The sequence below is a fragment of the Pteronotus mesoamericanus genome, unplaced genomic scaffold (assembly GCF_021234165.1).
Source record: "Pteronotus mesoamericanus isolate MK-2021 breed Mesoamerican mustached bat unplaced genomic scaffold, CSHL_Meso_final contig_20, whole genome shotgun sequence".
NCBI lineage: Eukaryota > Metazoa > Chordata > Mammalia > Chiroptera > Mormoopidae > Pteronotus > Pteronotus mesoamericanus.
This window is the reverse complement of record NW_026555085.1, coordinates 27103350-27121984: the sequence shown is the minus strand read 5'-3', so window position 1 is coordinate 27121984 and position 18635 is coordinate 27103350. Positions and strand designations below refer to the sequence as shown.

Here is an 18635-nt window from a genome sequence, read left to right as displayed (position 1 = left end):
GGCAAATATAGACGTACAATATAAATATACGAAAACAATTAACCAAAATATTCAGAATTTATAGGACGGCAGAACAAGGAGATAAAATGGCAAAAAAGAGAATGTAACAGAAGGAACATATAAGTAAGAAAAAAGCACATGTCTGTTCTGAGAATGAGTCTAAAGATCATTACTGAGGATTTGGGAGGCCCTGATAAATGTGTGGAGCATGTTTGCATATGACATGTTGGGATTCCAACTAGACTCTAATCGATCTGAAACTAGGAGTTAATTTGGACACCAACTCAACTCTAGGAACATTGGTGTTTTCCAAGGCAGGTCAGTAGGAATGGCTAGTGCATGGCAACAATAAAAAGCAGTGAGATTTCTTTAGATTTTTAAACTTGTTTTTAAATTCTCTATAGACAGTGCACCCCTTATGGCCTGCAACTAAGATGTACTATGCCCTCTGCCTCTCATTTGGTACGTCACTACCTAGGGATAAATTATTTCCTCAAGCATTTCTCTCCATATCACTTTGAAAGATAGTTGAAAGCAATGGAAACATGACTTAACATTTTTCTTTACTACAGAAAGGATCAAAAAACAAATGGTGTGTCACAAATTGGGAGATATGAGCAAACCAGTTGTGGATTATGGCTCTGCTGAATCTCATCTGCCACAAGATGACAAGGACTTCCAGGGTCATATATCAGTGATAAAACCCTCGCCACTCAAAACATCAGCCAGAGCTCCTGGTGGTCAATTCGACCCAGACTCTGGCTATACTGGTAAGGACTCTGGGACAAACTGGCATAGGTTTCAACCACTAATCCAAAATTTGTGTTTGAATTAGAGAAAATGTGATTTTATTTGAGGAATGCTAGCCTGGTAGTCAGAATACTTAGAAGAATTTATACAGCTATCATTTATAAGGTGCTTTACAGCTTTCTTTACCCACTAGGCTGTTCATCTGGAAAATGGAGGGGTTGTAATGGATGATCTATCAAGTCTTTTCTAAAAGTGACTATCAGTTATCCTAAATTTCTGGTTTATTAATCGTGATACGGCTATTTTGGACTATGAGTGCATTGGTTAAAAAGCTCTGAGATCCAAATGAGAGAAACTAGCTAAAAAGGAGTATTTCTTCTCCCTTGAGGGAATCTGTAATGAAAGGGTTGAACAAACAAGGTTTGGAAAGTCAGAAATATAGCACTATGTGAAGTTAGAGAGGCAGTATCCACCAGGCAATGCTTAATTCTGACACTAATTGCATGTCTGGGAGTTCCCCAAGATTAATCTGAATTTTCATAATTTGCTGTAAGGACTCACAGAACTCACTGAAAGTGATTATACTCAAGGCTATGGTGTATTATTATGAAAGAACACAGATTAAAATCAGGTAAGGGAAGTGATGCGTTGCAGAGGAGTCCAGGACAGTTCTAAGCGTGGGGATTCCATTTGCCTCCTCCCAGTGAAGTCATGAATGACACTATTCTCTTGGCAACAATATGTGACAATATGCACAGATGTACAGAATATGACAATATGGTTATAACCAGGGAAGCTTATCTGAGTCTTGGTGTCCAGATTCTTTGTTGGGGTTCCACAGCCAACTGGCCACGTGACTAATCTTAGTCTCCAGCCCCAGTGGGAGTCAAGCTGATACTGCATGGCTCAACAATAAATGACATTGCTAGACTTTCTAGGGGGACCAGAAGCCCCAGGTAGGCAAAGATACTCTTGTCAGGTAGGAAATTCCAAGATCTTAGAGATGACCTCCTAGGGCTCCAGGGTAAAGGCTTGTGCTCTCCTTGGGCAAGGTGAAATTCTTTACTCCACGTGGGGTCTAAGGAGGAAGTAGAGTCTGGGAGTGAACACTATCAGAACTCTGTATATTCATACATGTTTTCTATTGACAGCATAACAAATTACCACAAACTTAGCATCTTGAAACAACACAATTCACCGTCTCAGACGTCTATGTATCAGAAGTCTGGGTTGGCTCAGCTACTTTCTTTTTTTCAGATTTTGCATCAGAGTGTTGCACATCAGAGTGTTAAAATCAGAGTGTTGAAGCTCTGGGTTCTTAGCTGGAAACTCTAGGGAATTTCCACTTTCAGTTCATTCAGATTGTTGGGAGAATGCAGTTCCTTACAGTTGTAGAACTGAGGTTCTTATTTCCTGGCTGGCTATCAACTGGGATGGCCCTGAGCTCTTAGAATCCTCTCTCTGTTTCTATATCTCATAGCAGCAATGCCTCAAATCCTTCTCATGTTTGGAATCTCTCCCAATTCGCCTTCTTCCATAGTTCTTTTCTGCCTACAATTGGAGAAAGTTCTCTGCCTCTAAGGGTCCACTCGGATAATCCATAACAATATTCCTATTTAAAGGTTGTATATAACTATAATAACATCTGAAAAGTGCCTTTTGCCATGCAGATTGACATAATCTACAGGTTCAAGGGTTTAGGGTGTGAAAATCTTTGGGAGGCTATTCTGCTTATCACACCGTCTCTCATCTCAGCATTTCTCTGTGCTTTTGTTTTCATGAATTTGTCCATGAAGAGAATGAGCAGTGACAGCTCCCAAGCATCAGGGATTATCACACAAATGCCATAGGGCCAGGCAAATAACACAAGTGAAGTGAGGAGTGGGGGTGTAGAATAGTAAGGAGTGGTGCTGGCTTGGAGAAACTAGAGCAGAGGTTGACAAATTATGGTCCAGGGACCACATTCAGCTTGTGGGCTGGTTTTTATAAAGAATATTTATGTGTTGTCTGTGGCTGCTTTTGTGCTACAGTGGCATAGTTGAGTAGTTGCAACGGATAGTATGTGGCCTGAAAAGCCACAAATATTTGCTATCTTGCCCTTTACAGAAAATGTTTGCCAACCCATGAATTAGGAGATGCATGCTCCATTCCAGCACTCCAGTCAATGGTTGCTATGAAGAAATATTCACCTGGTGTTCCACATCTAGTTTTTTCAGGAGAAACTTGAGCTCAAGATCCCTATGTGAAATTTTCTGATATTTAAAGGTCAATTAATTCAAAAAAGTTTTCAAACATTGGGGAGGCTAATAAGAAAACATCTGCCGGCCATATTGGCTCTTTCACAAACAGTTTGTAACCTTTAGGCAAAAAAAGAGAGATGAAATTTACCATTTCTTAGTCTCAAATCAAAAAATCTGAGGGAAGAACTTGTGTCTTTGCACAAATCAACTAGGAGCTTGGATTCCATTACTGACTCAACTTAATTCACTCAGAAGCTCCCTCTCTGGCCCAGGGCTAGACTAAGTGTTTTTAAACCCTAAGCACCAAAACATTTATAACCTCAAATAAACCACCTTTATGTATATTTTAAATATACATAATTTAAAAATAAATATAAAAATCAACCCCCAAAATAAGTGCAAACACTTTCAACATAGCATTTTCATCTCTGTGATAGGTATTCTGAATTAAAAATAATTATATGGTGTTTTTTTTTTTTTTTTCCCCAAAGAAAGGTTCTCCCCTCCTCACCTACATTTCCACATTTTATTGTTTCTGTCCCTGCTTCGTACCAGGTTATTCAGCTGCCTGTGCTTTCTAACACTGCTGGGCTAACGTGATATGGTGGAGGGGGAGGTGCATTTGCAGCAGTAGGGTGGCTCCCAGAGCGGCCACGTGGATGAAGCAGGGCAGGCCATGGGGAAGGAGTACTGCCGATTATCCAGCGCGCCATAAACCGAATGGTTACAGAGTGCACTCTCAAATGCACTTTTCTTCTTTTGAATTGATATTCCTGAAAGCCCAAATGCCTAACTAATCTGCCTTTTATAAGTGACTATGACTTGATATCTACAAGTGAAATATGTCCTCATTGTCACTGAACACAGGCAAAGCATTTCTTCAAGGCCTTCTAGTTGCTATAGAGCTTGAGGATTTTTGTGGTTTTTTTTTTTTTTTTTTTTTTTGTATGTGTTTTCCGGTTTTTTCCCCCTAAGCAGTCACAGCAGTGAAACTTCTTCTATAAAAGCACATTGATTTAATTTATTAGTCCTCTGAGGGATGAAAAAGGAGAATACCTCCCAGGAACCACAGTGTAAGAAAAACAAATGAGACCCTGAACTGGCAATTGTCTGTCTGCCATTCATCATGGGCATCTGGGAAGGGCTGACTAAAAGGTTTAATTGTAACTAACAAGGATGATTTATTTGAAGAAAAGAAATTCAGACAATGATGCATCAAGATTAGTTACTGCCTTGAAAATGAAATTAGATTGGAATAGGGTTATTATATTTGGTAAAAAAAAAATGAACTTTGAAATGAAAAATCGGTGTTTAGGGTACATACTAAAATATGTGATGCAAATTTTGCTTGCTTGTTAATTAGACAAGGCCAAATCACACAGCATGCATTAATTAATTAGTTAAATCACACATCCACTTATTAAAGCCACTGAGTATCTATGATATGCAGGTACTAGGGATACAGCAGCAAGTAAAGCTCAGCCCCTGCTCTCTTTGAGCTGACCTGCAAGTGAGGAGAGACAGACAATAATGTGCTTTTACAATATGGCAGGCGATGAAGGCTCTGCAGGAAATGATAACAAGATGATATGTTTTTATGGACTAAATTGTGTCTCCCAAAATTCATATGTTGAAATCCAGATCCCTAGTACTTCATAACGTTGACTGTATTTGGAGGTAGGATTTTAAAAGAGCTAAATAATGTTGAATGAGTTGTGCAGGGTGGCTCCTAAGTCCAGTATGACTGGTATCCTATATGACTGGTGTCCAATATGACTGGTGTCCATGTAAGAAGAGATTAGAGGACACACACACACACACACACACACACACACACACACACACACAGAGGGAAGATGAGGTAAAGACAACAGACATCTGTAAGCCAAGGAGAGAAGCCCTCAGAAGAAATCAACCCTCCTGACACCTGGATCTTGGACCTCTACCCAATAAAACTATAAGAAAATAAATTTCTGCTAAAGCTTCCTGGTCTGTGGTTTTTGTTATGGCAGCCCTAGAAAACTAATACATACTCACTGTGTAGCCATTGTGTAACTTGGTGATCTTAAATTGAATCAGTGAATTTGTCCACATTGTGATCAAATCTCATAGAACTAATATTGTAGGTGATTATGTTTTATTGATTTTTTCAGGACTTTTTATCTGGCAAATTATCTCAGCTTCAGAGTCATTCAATGGCATGTTTATTGTCTATAGTTCCCTTATTCAATACTATAAAACTTCATGAGGGCAGGAGTTTTTCTGCTGCTTCCTAGACTCTGTTCAATATAAATAGTAGTGGTAACTAAAAAAAAACAACAAACCAAACAAAAACAAAAACTATCCTGAGTGGATCAATGTTTTTCTTATTTTAAAATAATACTATTTATTGTAGAAACTTTAGAAGATACAGATAAAGCAAAGAACTAATAGAATTACTTGTGATCATATTACTGGTAAATCAATAAAATGACCTTATTCCTTTATTAGAAAATGCATTCTTATTTTTTTAGGTTGTTAAAATATTTGTAGCTTATATATAATGGCTTATGATGTTTAGAATACTGATTATCTTAGATTTTTCATATTTTAAAATACCTGTAAATTTTATTTTCTTTAAGGGGAATTATTTAACTTGGGCAGAATACCCAATACTTCAGACTAGGTTGGGAACACAGCAGCTGCTAATTTAGCATAAAATACTGTAATTACTATAGCTTAATTGTTTGTGTTAAATGGAAGGTAGTTATAAACCCTCAGGAGTCTCAGAGTAGCCAAATGTATCAGTGACAGAACATTATCTTTAATATATTTGCATAGGTGGAACCAGTAATTTGTTTCCCTCATGCTTCATCTACTTAAAATCTACTTAATCTGTTTTTAAACTGTCAATCTCTATGCTTATTTGTGAAGCCTAATTATATGTCAAAAAATGATATTCAGTTGTCACTTTAAAATTATAGCTGCTTAATGTCAGTGATGTGACAGATTAATGGGTATACAATTCAGATATGATCATGGTAGCATTATTAGAATTATAGTAATTTTGCTCACTTTATGCACTTAAAAAGTACTTGTATGGTGTTTACTGTCTTCCAGGAACTGTTAAATAACTTGTTTAATTGTCATAACAAGCCTATCATATAGGCTTTAATCATCATAACAAGCCAATAGGTATATTGTATCAATGAGAAAGCCAAGGCACACAGAATACAAGTTCACTGGGAAAAGCAGGATTTAGAGAGAGGCAGATGGGCTCCAGTGTTTGTGCTGAATCTCTGCAGTCTGCTGCCTCTCCTAAAGGTTTGGACAGTAGATAGCATTTATAATGGGTATTATGTGCCTGACCCCTATCTATATGCTTTAGATATATTTGTCATTTTATGGTGATGAACCATCCACTGGAAATCAAAGCTTTGAATTCTAGTTTAAATTTTGACAATGAAGTGAGAAAGTGATATGGGGAACCTCATTGTATCTCTCTTAGGGATTTGAGCTAATGAGTTGATTGGATTAGCTGATTTATCTTCAAAATCTCTTCTAATTCTAATGTTTTAGAATTTGAAGGTAATCTTAGAAGTCTTGAAAAAAACATTTTCCTTGGTTTCTAATTTTAGAGTGATTATTGATATATGGAGACTTCCTATGGCCATTTTATCTTTTGTTTTCTGGTTGCTCTGTGTTTCTAATTTTAAAATTGAGTACTCAGTCTATATTTTTCATCTCCTGCACTCCTATTCTTGAAAAATACTTTTGTTTACTTATTTACACAAATTTTAAATTTGACAGAAAAATGTAGATGCATTAGAATCAGATACATATATTTTTTTTATTGTTGACACAATTACAGATGTGAAAGCCCTTTGGTAGACAGAACAAAAAAAAAATACAGGTACTTTTAATTTAGGTATTACCAGTTAGTTCAAGAAGCTCTAAATGTTTTTAATGGTAGTCATCTATATACAGATTTATATGGTGCCAAAGCTGCCCAATTATGCAAATATATTCTAATATCCATAAGCAAAGGCATTTTCAGTAAGTATTTACATATGATGTTGCTATATACTTATGCAAATAGTGTTAACTTTCACCTAGTCCCAAGTGATAAACAATCTCTTAGGCTGTTTAGGGACAATATTCTTGGGAATACATAAAGACAGAATAAGAAAGGTAAGATCTCTAACCCAATGACATGAATATATGATGCTTTTGTTAATAATCATAATGAATAATTCGCTGCTCTCCAGCCCCTCTTTGCTTCTCATTTCATCATGATCTAATACTTTAAAACCATTCTTTGTTTTACAGATAACAGCAGAGACAGCAAACAAATGCCGACAGTACCTCAACTCTCATCTAGAATGAAGCACATTAAACAAGACATAGCCCAAAATCACCTTCAGTTTGTGCGATTTGAAGCAGCAGATCTCCATGGGGTGTCCAGGTCTAAGAGTATCCCTGCGCACTTTTTCCAAGTGAGTTTTATACGTAGAGTTATAACTGAATGTAATTTCATGACTGTTAGCAAGCAAATGGTCCTTATTATTCTTTCTCATTTTATCTTAATCTATACAATAAATTTAGCTGGAAACAGGTAATTTATATTGTTTCTTCCCTTGTCCCTTGCCAAACACATTATTGCTCCCCAAGTGATAGGTGAACTCAAGAGTAAAGGATTTTAGTTTCAGTTATAGTTGATAGGCTTCAGTGATTAATACACATGGAAAGCTATTATTCCAGGAACTAAAATGCATGACCTATGTGACTCCAGGGGGTTAACCTCCAAGCATTTCAACCTTTGTGTGCCAGGGTGTCTGCAAGTGATGGAGATAGTATCTGAGCCATTGTGTTCCAGGAAGGGTTATTAGTGATGCAGATAAAGAATTGTTGATCAACAAATATAGAAGTACTAGGAAAATTGCCTCCAGACTGAAATTTATCAGATTAACCTTTTTTTCCAAATGCCTTAACTACATTTTCTTCTCCTTATGAAAAGATCAGCTTGAGATGAGATATTAAGATAGTTTTTGAGGGTACATAACCCACCATCTTCTCAGATCTCAGGCATCTGAATCAAGTGCCCATAAAGATTTTAATCCTTGTCTCTACTTTTTGGTTCTGGTAGTGACAAGCTGCACAAACACCAATTTTTCTGGTTTCAGGAGCAGAACATATACTTTCAGCTCCCAAACAGCCATTCCTTTACCCAATAGAAATATAAAACTAAATAAGACTGGTAATTTTAGTCTTTCTGCCTTAAATAATTTCCCTCCATATAATTATCTTTTCTTTCTTACTGCAATTATGAAGGTTATACTTTGTTTAACATGAGAAAATTGCAACAGAAGACCCAGAAGCAACAAAGGAAAATATAAATTGAAAGAATATACTAGATTGAAAGCATATCCCTTTTAGCTTTCTGAAAAAGCATTTTTTAGTAATTCTGATAAGAAAATATCCTATTTTTTTGATGATTTAATGAATATTAAGTTCTCAAAAATAGTAATATCAAAATATATTGTTTCTTTGGATATGTTTGGATGAGATTTTAAGATTTTTTTCAATTTTATCGTGTATTTATTTTAATGATAGATTTATGGTGCTACTGAAACATCATTTCTTAGAAAGAGATGTCAGTATTATATATAAAAGTATAAAAGTTAAGCATCATCTAACTTTATTTTTTAAAAATATATCACTGTTATCACTTTAATATCAAATTATACCTTTTAAAATTTGCTTTATGTTGGAAAAAACTGGTATCTTCAAAACATTTTTTAAAGAATGTCAACAGATTCAAATTTGTTTCTTAGGAAATTCCTTACATCAGTCTGCAGATATTGTTTTCCCTTTATCTTGGCAAGAACACGTGTTGGTTAACTTTGATAATAAAATGTGACATTTACTGTGGACAGACTCTAATTTATGTGAATTTATTTCAATCAACAAGAAAAAGTAACTGGCACTTCAGGCACTTGCCAGAACCCTCGATATAAAACTGTTTGCTATTATGTTTTTGCCAAATCTAATCATTTAGTCCACTAATGGCATCTAAAACTATATATTTAAAATATTACTCTAGTTCCTCAATGGAACTCCTTATGAAAATATAATTTAATATGTTCTCTATATTTGCTGAGGATCGATATAATTGACATACAAAGAAAAAGTTTGCATTCTACTTTTAAAAATGCCACTGAAAAGATTTTTCCGATTTCCAGTCAATATGGTGGTATAGGTAAACATGGCTCACCTCCTTGCACAACCACGTCAATATTACAACTAAAATATAGAACAAGCGTCAAGCAGAACCATCAACAACCGAGCTGAATGGAAGCCTGACAACTAAAAAATTAAAGAAACAACATCCATCCAACTGGTAGAAAGGGCAGAAATGCAGAATGGGCTGGTACCACATCCATGTGTGGTGGATAAAAATTTGGGAGGGATATATTGGGAGTGAGGAGTCCAAGCCCCACACCAGACCCCACAGCCCAGGGTTCCAGTGCCAGGAAGATAAGTCTCCAAAACTTCTGGCTGCAAAAACCAGCAGGGATTGAGTTGGTAGAAGAATCTTCTGCCCCAAGCAGTTCCTCTTAAAAAACACACATGGAATCACCTTCTCATATTCACTATCTCTGAGCTATAGCACCAGGGTGGCAGCTTGAAAGGCATCTGTGGTATATAGGGAGGAAGTAAAGTGGCTGGCATCGAGGTGGGAGCTGGGGGACAGCTTTCTCCAAGACAGAAAAGTAGGCAGAGGCCATTGCTCCTATTCAGAGCTCTCCCCCTACAGAGCCACAGAGTTGTCAGGGGAGTTCCATATCTGAGACTCTATCAACATGGCTAACACTGTTTGCCCTGCCTTGGAGATCCCCTGAGACTGTCCCACCCAACTTATGGGCCCACCCAAACTGTTAACCATGACTTTTCCATCTGAATGGTGGGTTTTGGCTCATGCTTCACAACTTTCTAAGTCCTATCAAAAAAGCAACAGCCAGCCTCGGTGAGTCCCTAGCCGCTGTACTTCTGGTTGAGTGGTCCCAGGCCCAGCACTAGCAACAGTCAGGTTAGATTCATAGATTGGCTTCACATGGGAATCTCTAAGCCCAGCACAAGTAGCAGCCATCTCAGATTGCTTTATAGTTCATGAAGGGTGGCCCCAGGCAGAACACAAGTTGGAGCTGACTTTGGTCTGCACTACCCAGGAAACCCCAGAGCCTGTGCACTCAGGAAAGAGCCATAGAGACCATGTAGGAGCACCACCACCCTGCTCCTGTATGGCCCATCCTCCATGGAGGGTGGAGGTTGGTGCTCAGTGGTCACAGCCAGTCCTTGTAGCTGACTAGCCTGGGTAAATTCTTCCAATCCATCTGCCAACAGCAATCAAGGCTCAACTATAAGAGGAGGGTGTGCGCAGCCTACATGAAGGGTGCACTGCAAGTACCTAGCTTGGATGATAGGGAAGGTTGCGCCACTGGACCCTATGGGATATATACTATACTAGGCCTCTCTATCAAGACAGGGAGTCATAACAGCTCTACCTAATACATAGAAACAAGCACAGGAAGGCTGCCAAATTGAGGAGACAGAGAAACATGGCCCCGGTGAAAGCACAGATCAAAACTCAAGAAAAAGAACTTAACAAATGAAGATAAGCAGTTTATCAGACACAGAGTTCAAAACACTGGTTATAAGGATGGTCAAGGAATTTAGTGAGGACCTCAACACCATAAAAAAAAAGTTGTCAGAAACGAAGGATACACTAATTGAAATAAAGAACAATTTACAGGGAAACAACGGTAGAGTGATTGAAGGGGAAAATCAAATCAATGACTTGGAACATAATGAAGCAAAAATACAACCAATCAGAACAACAAGAAAAACAAATCCAAAAAAAACAAGGATAGTATAAGCAACCTCTGGGACACTCTCAGGTGTTCCAACATTTGCATCATATGGGTGCCAGAAAGAGAAGAGGAAGAACAAGAAATTGGAAATCTATTTGAAAAAATAATGGAAGAAAACTTCCCTAATTTGGTGAAGGAAATAGACATGCAAATCCAGGAAGCACAAAAGAGTCCCAAACCAAATGGAAACAAAGAGGCCCACACCAAGACACATCATAATTGAAATGCCAAAGGTTAAAGATAAAAGGCAAGCTTTAAAAGCAGCAAGAGAAAAGCAGTTAGTTACCTGCAAGAGAGCTCCCATAAGACTTTCAGCTGATTTCTTGAAAGAGACCTATAGCCAAGGTTGCTCTACCCAGCAAAGATATCCCTAAGAATCAATGGGCAGATAAAGAGCTTCCTAGACAAGAAAAAACTAAAGGAGTTCATCATTACCCAAACATTATTATATAAAATGTTAAAGGGACTTATTTAAAGAAAAGATCAAAACTATGATCAATAAAGTGGCAATCAATACATATCTATCAACAACTGAATCTAAAAAACAAACTAAGCAAATAAAAGAACGGATACAAAATCATGGATACAGAGAGCATTTTGATGGATGCTAGATGGGAGGGTGATGTGCGAAGTGGGTGAAGAGGTGAGGAGATTACAAAAACTTAGTTACAGAATAGCCATGGGGATGTAAAATACAGTGTAGGAAGTGGAGTATCCAAAGAACTTACAGGCATGACCCATGGATATGAATGATGCTTTTGGGGTTGCCTGAGGGAGTTGGGGTTGTTGGTTGGAGGGGGTCAAAGGTGGAAAAATTAGGACAAGTGTAATAGCATAATCAGTAAAAGTTAATTAAAAAAGGAAAATATTTTCCATTATCTTGTTCAGTGTCCCACATGTAAGAACCACTTTATTTTTCTGAGGTGTAGATAGGGAAAAAGTCTATCATGAAAATTTTGATATAACTCATTATATTTCATCTTAATTTCTGTTTATTCTTAGCCTGTTTTCTAATACATTGTATTACCCCTTTCATTACCTACTTATTTTATTCTTACTTAATGATTATACACTATCTGTATATTTTTTAACAAAAGAATTTAAATAAATTTTGGAACTTGTGACGGTGTAAATAAAAATTAGTATTTGCATCATGAATATTTGTAAGTTAAGATTAAATAATTCCTTTTGGAAAATTTATCATGAATAGATATTAAAAATATCTAAACCAATCTAATTATTGTGTGTGTATGTATATACACACACACATGTATATACACATACATATATGTGTATATATATGGTTGTCCAGAAGGTATCCAGCCATGTACTATAAAAAATAGAGACATTTATTAAAGAAAATACAAGAAACATTGTACACAGGACAATGATGCTTCAGTCCCCCTCAAAGTAGGTACCTTGGGACCTCACATAGTTCTCGAATCACCATCAACTACCCCATTGTATTTTCCTGAATCTCACTGATCACCTGAAATTTCTTCCCTTCCAAAGGTGAATTTAGTTTTGGGAAAAGCCATAATTTTCAGAATACCAAGTCTGGGCTGTAGGGTGGCTGAGTCATCTGGGTGATTTGATGTTTCACCAAAAAACTCTGCACAGGACGTGATGCATGAGTGGGTATGCTGTCACAATGAAGTTGCCAATCACTAGTTGCCCATAGTTCCAGCCATCTGAATCATCTGAATAGTTTCCGTGGTGGAATGTTTAAGATTAACACAAAATTTGATGCAGATTTATTGCTCTATGTGCTCAGTCATTTTGAATGTGATGGCCACACAGTACACATGCTCACTCAGAGGTGTCTCCTGCTGCCACTGACTAGTATAGTGAAGTTGTCATTGTTCACGCATGCTCATTTCAGTCCCCTCTCCTTGGCTGCCAGGTTACATTGATGTTGTGCAAACTGTTCTTATTATATTAATAATGGCTGTATTTTTTTTCTGGAGAGACATTATAATATATAGTATTATAATATTATATATGTATATACATGTTGAAGTCTGTCCTACTTTGAAGGGGACTGAGGTGTCATTGTCCTATGTACAAAGTTTCTTTTATCTTCCTCTATAAATGTCTCTATTTTTCATAGCCCATGGCTGGATATCTTCTGTATGGCAAATTTATTAAACAAAAGTGGAGTCAACAATTTGAATTTGCATTCTAAACATTATATATACACATATATACACATATGTGTGTATATGTATATATGTATATGTATATGTATACACACACACACACACAAGACATACTGAGGATCTATTTTTATATATGTCTAAAGGCCCAGGAAAGTTAAGGAAAGCTTTTAAAAAATATAGTACAGGTAGTTAGTGGCAGAATTGGGGTGTCAGTCAGTGACTCCTTGCTTCCATTTCCAGAGTGTTTTATTTTTTGTTTATTTTACTATACCTTCTGCCTCCAGTTCAGCTTTTATATTTCCTTTTATTGTTAATTTGAGCTAAGTATTCTTTCTTATAAAATTGAAAAAAATATTGATATTAGAAAACAAGCTATCTGCTCAGAATAGAGAAAAAGACAGTTACATAATTGGAAAAGGCCAAATGGGGAACCTCTGATAATGATGTACCTACTTTTTAAAGAGAAGTCACCATGTGCCTGACACTCTGCTCAATGCCTTACAAACATTAGTTTATTTAAACCTCACAACCAACTTATACTGTCTGTTCTAACAAGGGACTGCTTTTTATTTAAATTATATGCAGATAATATAGGTTCTATGTTTGATCTAATAAAAGCATAATATATTGCTATGGAGATCTTAACTAATTCTTTACTTATTTCAAAATGTGACCTTTACTGTGGCCCAAATATCAGTTATCTTAGAGATTTGAGCTATTCTGTAGGAATTTTTATTGAGTCCCTGGTCATGTATATTGGAGTGTGATGTTGTTCTAGTGTTTATACTTATAAAGATAATTTAAGATAACAATTGTCAAGAACGTGATCTGTTTATATATATTTATATATTTACCACTACTAATAAAGAGTAGTTTGCATTTAGAATGTTCATAAGAGATTAAAGAAGAAGACAGTTAGAAAAGAGTGCTCAGAAAAATACAGATTCAATAACCTGAAGAATAAAGTGTGACTTTTTACTATTCCTTACATTTGTGAAGAGTGAAACAGTAAGAAGCTGTTCTCTGTTGTTTACAACCAAGTGAATACACACAGATTTAAATTGCAGGAACTCTTGGAAGTCTCATGAATAAAATACATTACCCTTTATTTTAGATATAAAATTAACATACAGATTTTCAAGCTACAACATTGACAAGTTAGGGAAATAACATTATTTTTTACAGTGAAAATTTGAATTAAAGGATTTTATACTAACGTATTGTAAAAATCCCAAAATGTGGGTGTGTATAAAGTTTATACATACAAGTCTGTGAGTGAGTTGAAAAATTAAGCAGCAGAGGAATAGCGCTCACCTTATTCAACTTCATTACTGGTAATGGCAGATTTTGATCAGCCAAGTCAAATGGCATTTGAAAATATGTGTAGAGATGGTGGAAAGTGAAGGAGGCAGTAGCTCACGGTCAAAGGCAGAAGAGTGGACTAGTAGATTGTGTCTGCTAGCACTTGTGCCTCTTTGGTAGCCATGTTCTTAGAGTCTGGAGGTAATATAAGGAACAATCTGGCTTGCAGAATGTCAGTATGTTTTATTAAACTCAATGCTCACTAACATCATGGGAACCAAACTTTATAGTCGGCTTTCTCCATCCATTAATCTAATCTTCAACACATGAAGCCTTGTTGATATTCTTATTACACAATTTCTAGAAATTGTTTCTTTGTATCTGTTTGACTTTATAACCTCATCACTTTCCTGTTGTTTGGCACATAGAAAAAGGTAAATAAATGACCAAATCCATTGAACCCAAGAGGTATATGGCTAGAAAGTGCCTTAGCATTCATGTAGTCTAACACTTCTGTTTCACAGACATGGATGCCAAAGTATATATAGTCCAATGACTGCCTAACTTCACACAAATAATGAAAGAACTGGGACTAGAAGTCAGATTTGGTGACACCCCAAGTTCATGCTGAATTGAAGGCTACAACATTTTGGAAACGACATCTGTGGAGATAAAGGTCCACAATATTGGGAAATGCCCTGCCTGGTTTCAGGGACTGTAGCCCCACTGACAGGCAAGGGGGCCCCAAGGCTGGAAATAATCAAAGAGGCCTTGGGAAAATAGGCCACTGAGGAGAAGAAACCTGTCCCGCTGGGCTGTGCCCCTGCCTCCCTCACATCACCCTGCTTGGCCCTGTGATGGTTGTTAGTTCATGACAGGTGAGATCTCTCATGAGGAGGGACAACCTAAGCCATACACAGCCGATATAGGCAGCAGGTCAAGGACTTGGGGGCCACGGACAAAGAGCAAAAAGGCCCGCACTCCTCGGCTCGACTTCGAAATGGCCAGAATCCTCATTCTGTCTGAAAGAAGTCTCCTTATCTCTTGGTGGCTCTGCCCCACCCTCCTGGCTCAGGCTTGAAACAGTACTAAAGGCAGGTACAGCTCTAAATTGGATTGGGCGATACCCAGGGGGAAATCAGGCCTAGAAGTAAATTCCTTAACGTTTCTTTGTTCTTCCCTCAAAAGCTATGATAAACACTTAGATTGGGAAGGACATTTACATTATTCATAGACCCTGACCTGAGGCAGATCTCTTGTGTTCCTTCAATTGTTATCTATGATCTCTATTTGTTTTCTGTAAACATAGCCTTTTGACATTGATTGATGAGCTTTGCATTCATACCCCTGTGCATATGGTTCTCAATAAAAGCCTTTGGACATGGGGGTTTGGGGCCTTTTCCACTAGAGGGATGAGCCGTGCCCCCTCTCCTGGCAGAGAAGTGTTTGCAATGACTCGTGTTTATTCCCCCCATCCATGACAACCCCCGGATGGGCTCTGCGGGATTCAGAGCCCCACTCCCTCCTCAGCTGGCTCTGGACAGTAACCCTCAGATCCAGGAGCCCACTGTACAGTGCTCCCCGTGACACCACATTCATGGGCAAGGTTTTTGGGACTCTGTAAAACTGAGGTAGCTCATTCCTAAGCAGGTTGTAAAAGTGAATGAAGAGGGGAGTGCACCTGTCGACAGACCAGGCTCCTCTGGTGTTAGGATGACTGTCCTGTGTGTCGTGGTGCTGACTTCAGTCAGCTCTCTGTGAAGGACTGAGAATTCCTCCCTGTAGACTTTTGAGAGCAGTTAACTATGGAGATTACACTAGGATAAGCCAAACAAACAAACAAACAAAAAACAGAACAACTTTCTCTGAAGTATTAGGAAGTAAGCCATAAAGTAAGAAGTGCTTTGAAATGTACTTTTGGTTATGATCACTTCAAATAATTCCATAAGGTTTTACTTTATCTTTGTCATTTGCTATAAAGACATTTTATCATTACCCCTTTTATTTATTACTGCTATTTTCAGATTCAAGAGCATACAAAGCTTGTAAGGCGAAAAATAATGAGTTGTTTGTAAAAGTACCTTTGGGGTTTTATTTCAAAATATTTAAAATTAAGTTAGTGTTAACTAATAGATGTTAAACACATTTTTTTTCCTCAATTGCAAGCACTATCCCCACGTTTTTGTTTGTTTTCAAGGTTTAAAACCTAATTGCTTTATCCATTAACTTCTTTAGGAAAAAGTAATCCATGGTGTTTTCATGCCCCGAGGTTATCTTGAATTGGTACCAAATCCTAAGGACAATGAAGTGGATCACATAAGAGCAACATGTTTTAACAGTGATATAGTCCTGATGCCGGAGTTATCAACCTTTAGAGTTTTGCCATGGGCTGAGAGAACAGCAAGAGTGATCTGTGACACATTCACTGTGACTGGTGAGCCTTTATTGACTTCCCCGAGGTACATCGCCAAGAGGCAGCTGAACCAGCTTCAAGACTCCGGCTTCTCCCTGCTCTCTGCTTTTATCTATGATTTCTGTATTTTTGGTATGCCTGAAATGATCAATTCAAAGACCATATCTTTTCCGGCTTCAACACTGCTAAGTAATCATGACCAACCCTTCATCCAGGAACTCGTTGATGGTTTGTATCACACTGGAGCCAATGTCGAGAGCTTTTCCTCCTCTACCAGGCCTGGTCAGATGGAAATCTGTTTTCTGCCCGAATTTGGCATCAGTTCAGCTGATAATGCATTCACCCTCAGATCAGGTGTTAAAGAAGTGGCCAGAAAATATAATTACATCACTAGCTTTTTCTTTGAGACTGGATTTTGCAATTCAGGAGTTTTGTCTCATAGTCTCTGGGATGTCGGAGGGAAGAAAAATCTGTTCTGTAGCAGTTCTGGAACTGAGCAGCTCACGACCACCGGGGAAAAATGGTTGGCCGGACTCCTGAAGCACGCTGCTGCGCTCAGCTGCCTAATGGCTCCCGCCGTGAGCTGCCGAAAACGCTATTCCAAGGAAAGTAAAGACCAGAAGGAGAGTAAAGACCAGAAGGAGAGTGTGCTTATAACTTGGGGCTATAACGATAACAGCTGTGCTTTTAATATTAAGTGTCATGGGGAGAAAGGCACCCAGATAGAAAATAAACTGGGATCAGCAACAGCAAATCCTTACCTGGTGCTGGCGGCGACTGTTGCAGCAGGTTTGGATGGACTTGGAAGCAGCGTTGGTGCCTTGGCTGGTCCAGATGACAGCGTAGAGCTTTATCCATCAAAACCTTCCGAAATACCTTTGAAACTGGAAGATGCCCTTATGGCACTGGAGGAAGATCAATGCCTGAGACAGGCTCTAGGAGAAACCTTTATTCAGTATTTTGTTGCCATGAAGAAGTATGAGCTGAAAAATGAAGAAACAGATGCTGAGAGAAATAAATTCTTAGAGTACTTTATTTAAAATAGGTCTCTTAACTATTCCTTCAGAGGTGTGATTTTTACTTAAGTAGCTGATCTACAATAAAGAAAAGATTGGACTTTTGTAATTGACAAGAAGATCGCATATTTTTTTTTTTTTGTTTTTTTTGTTTTGTTCTGTTCCCATGGAATATTTGACAAATGAAGTGGACTGCTGAGAGGATTCTGATAACAATAAAGTTGTGGTGAAGATGTAATATGCAAACTTACCAGGTCTTGTCAGTCAGTCCTCATTTCCTCTGTGAATGTTGACCAAGATAGAAATACTCAGTTTCTTTCAGGTAACAAATATATTTATACAATAAAAATGTCTTAAGAATTAGAAATCAGCCCTGACTGGTGTAGTTCAGTTGGTTGGACATTGTCCCCCAAAACGAAGAGTCACTAGTTAGATTCTGGGTTGGGGCACAGGCCTGGGTTGTGGGTTCTGTTCCTGATCAGGGTCCGTATAGGAGGGAACTTGATCGATGTTCCTCTCTCACATCAATGTTTCTCTCCCTCCCCTCCCCTCTCTCTAAAATTAAATAAAATAAAAAAGAATTAAAAAGCAAAATTTACATCACTTAAAAGAAATAATTTCAATTATACAGATAGGTTGTGACTGCTAGGGAGACAGAAATGCTTGCTAATATAATCTCACTAATCAAGACATACTGAGGATCTATTTTGCAAGCATCACTGTGATGTTTCTAAATAAGTTAAATAAGTTTTGCAAAAATATGTCATGATGACAAGACAGCAGAAGTGTTCCCATATGTCCCTTCTCTTTTTACCCTTCTTCATTATTTTCTGAAAGGCCTAGGA

General features: G+C 37.6%; 1 protein-coding gene across 1 annotated transcript; it reads left to right on the top strand.

Annotated features, from left to right (window-relative positions):
* Positions 1–505: 505 nt before the first annotated feature.
* Positions 506–17829, top strand: LGSN (lengsin, lens protein with glutamine synthetase domain). Its single transcript, XM_054569541.1, has 3 exons — positions 506–770; positions 7299–7465; positions 16597–17829. Exons 1-3 carry the CDS (start codon positions 590–592, stop codon positions 17812–17814), a joined length of 1566 nt encoding a protein of 521 aa, XP_054425516.1. The 5' UTR covers positions 506–589; the 3' UTR covers positions 17815–17829.
* The last annotated feature ends 806 nt before the right edge of the window (positions 17830–18635 follow it).

Coding starts and splice junctions, on each gene's coding strand:
- LGSN (XM_054569541.1), top strand. CDS start 590: ATGGTGTGTCACAAATTGGGAGATATGAGCAAACCAGTTGTGGATTAT. Junction 771..7,298: donor CCCAGACTCTGGCTATACTG/GTAAGGACTCTG, acceptor TTTGTTTTACAG/ATAACAGCAGAGACAGCAAA. Junction 7,466..16,596: donor TCCCTGCGCACTTTTTCCAA/GTGAGTTTTATA, acceptor TAACTTCTTTAG/GAAAAAGTAATCCATGGTGT.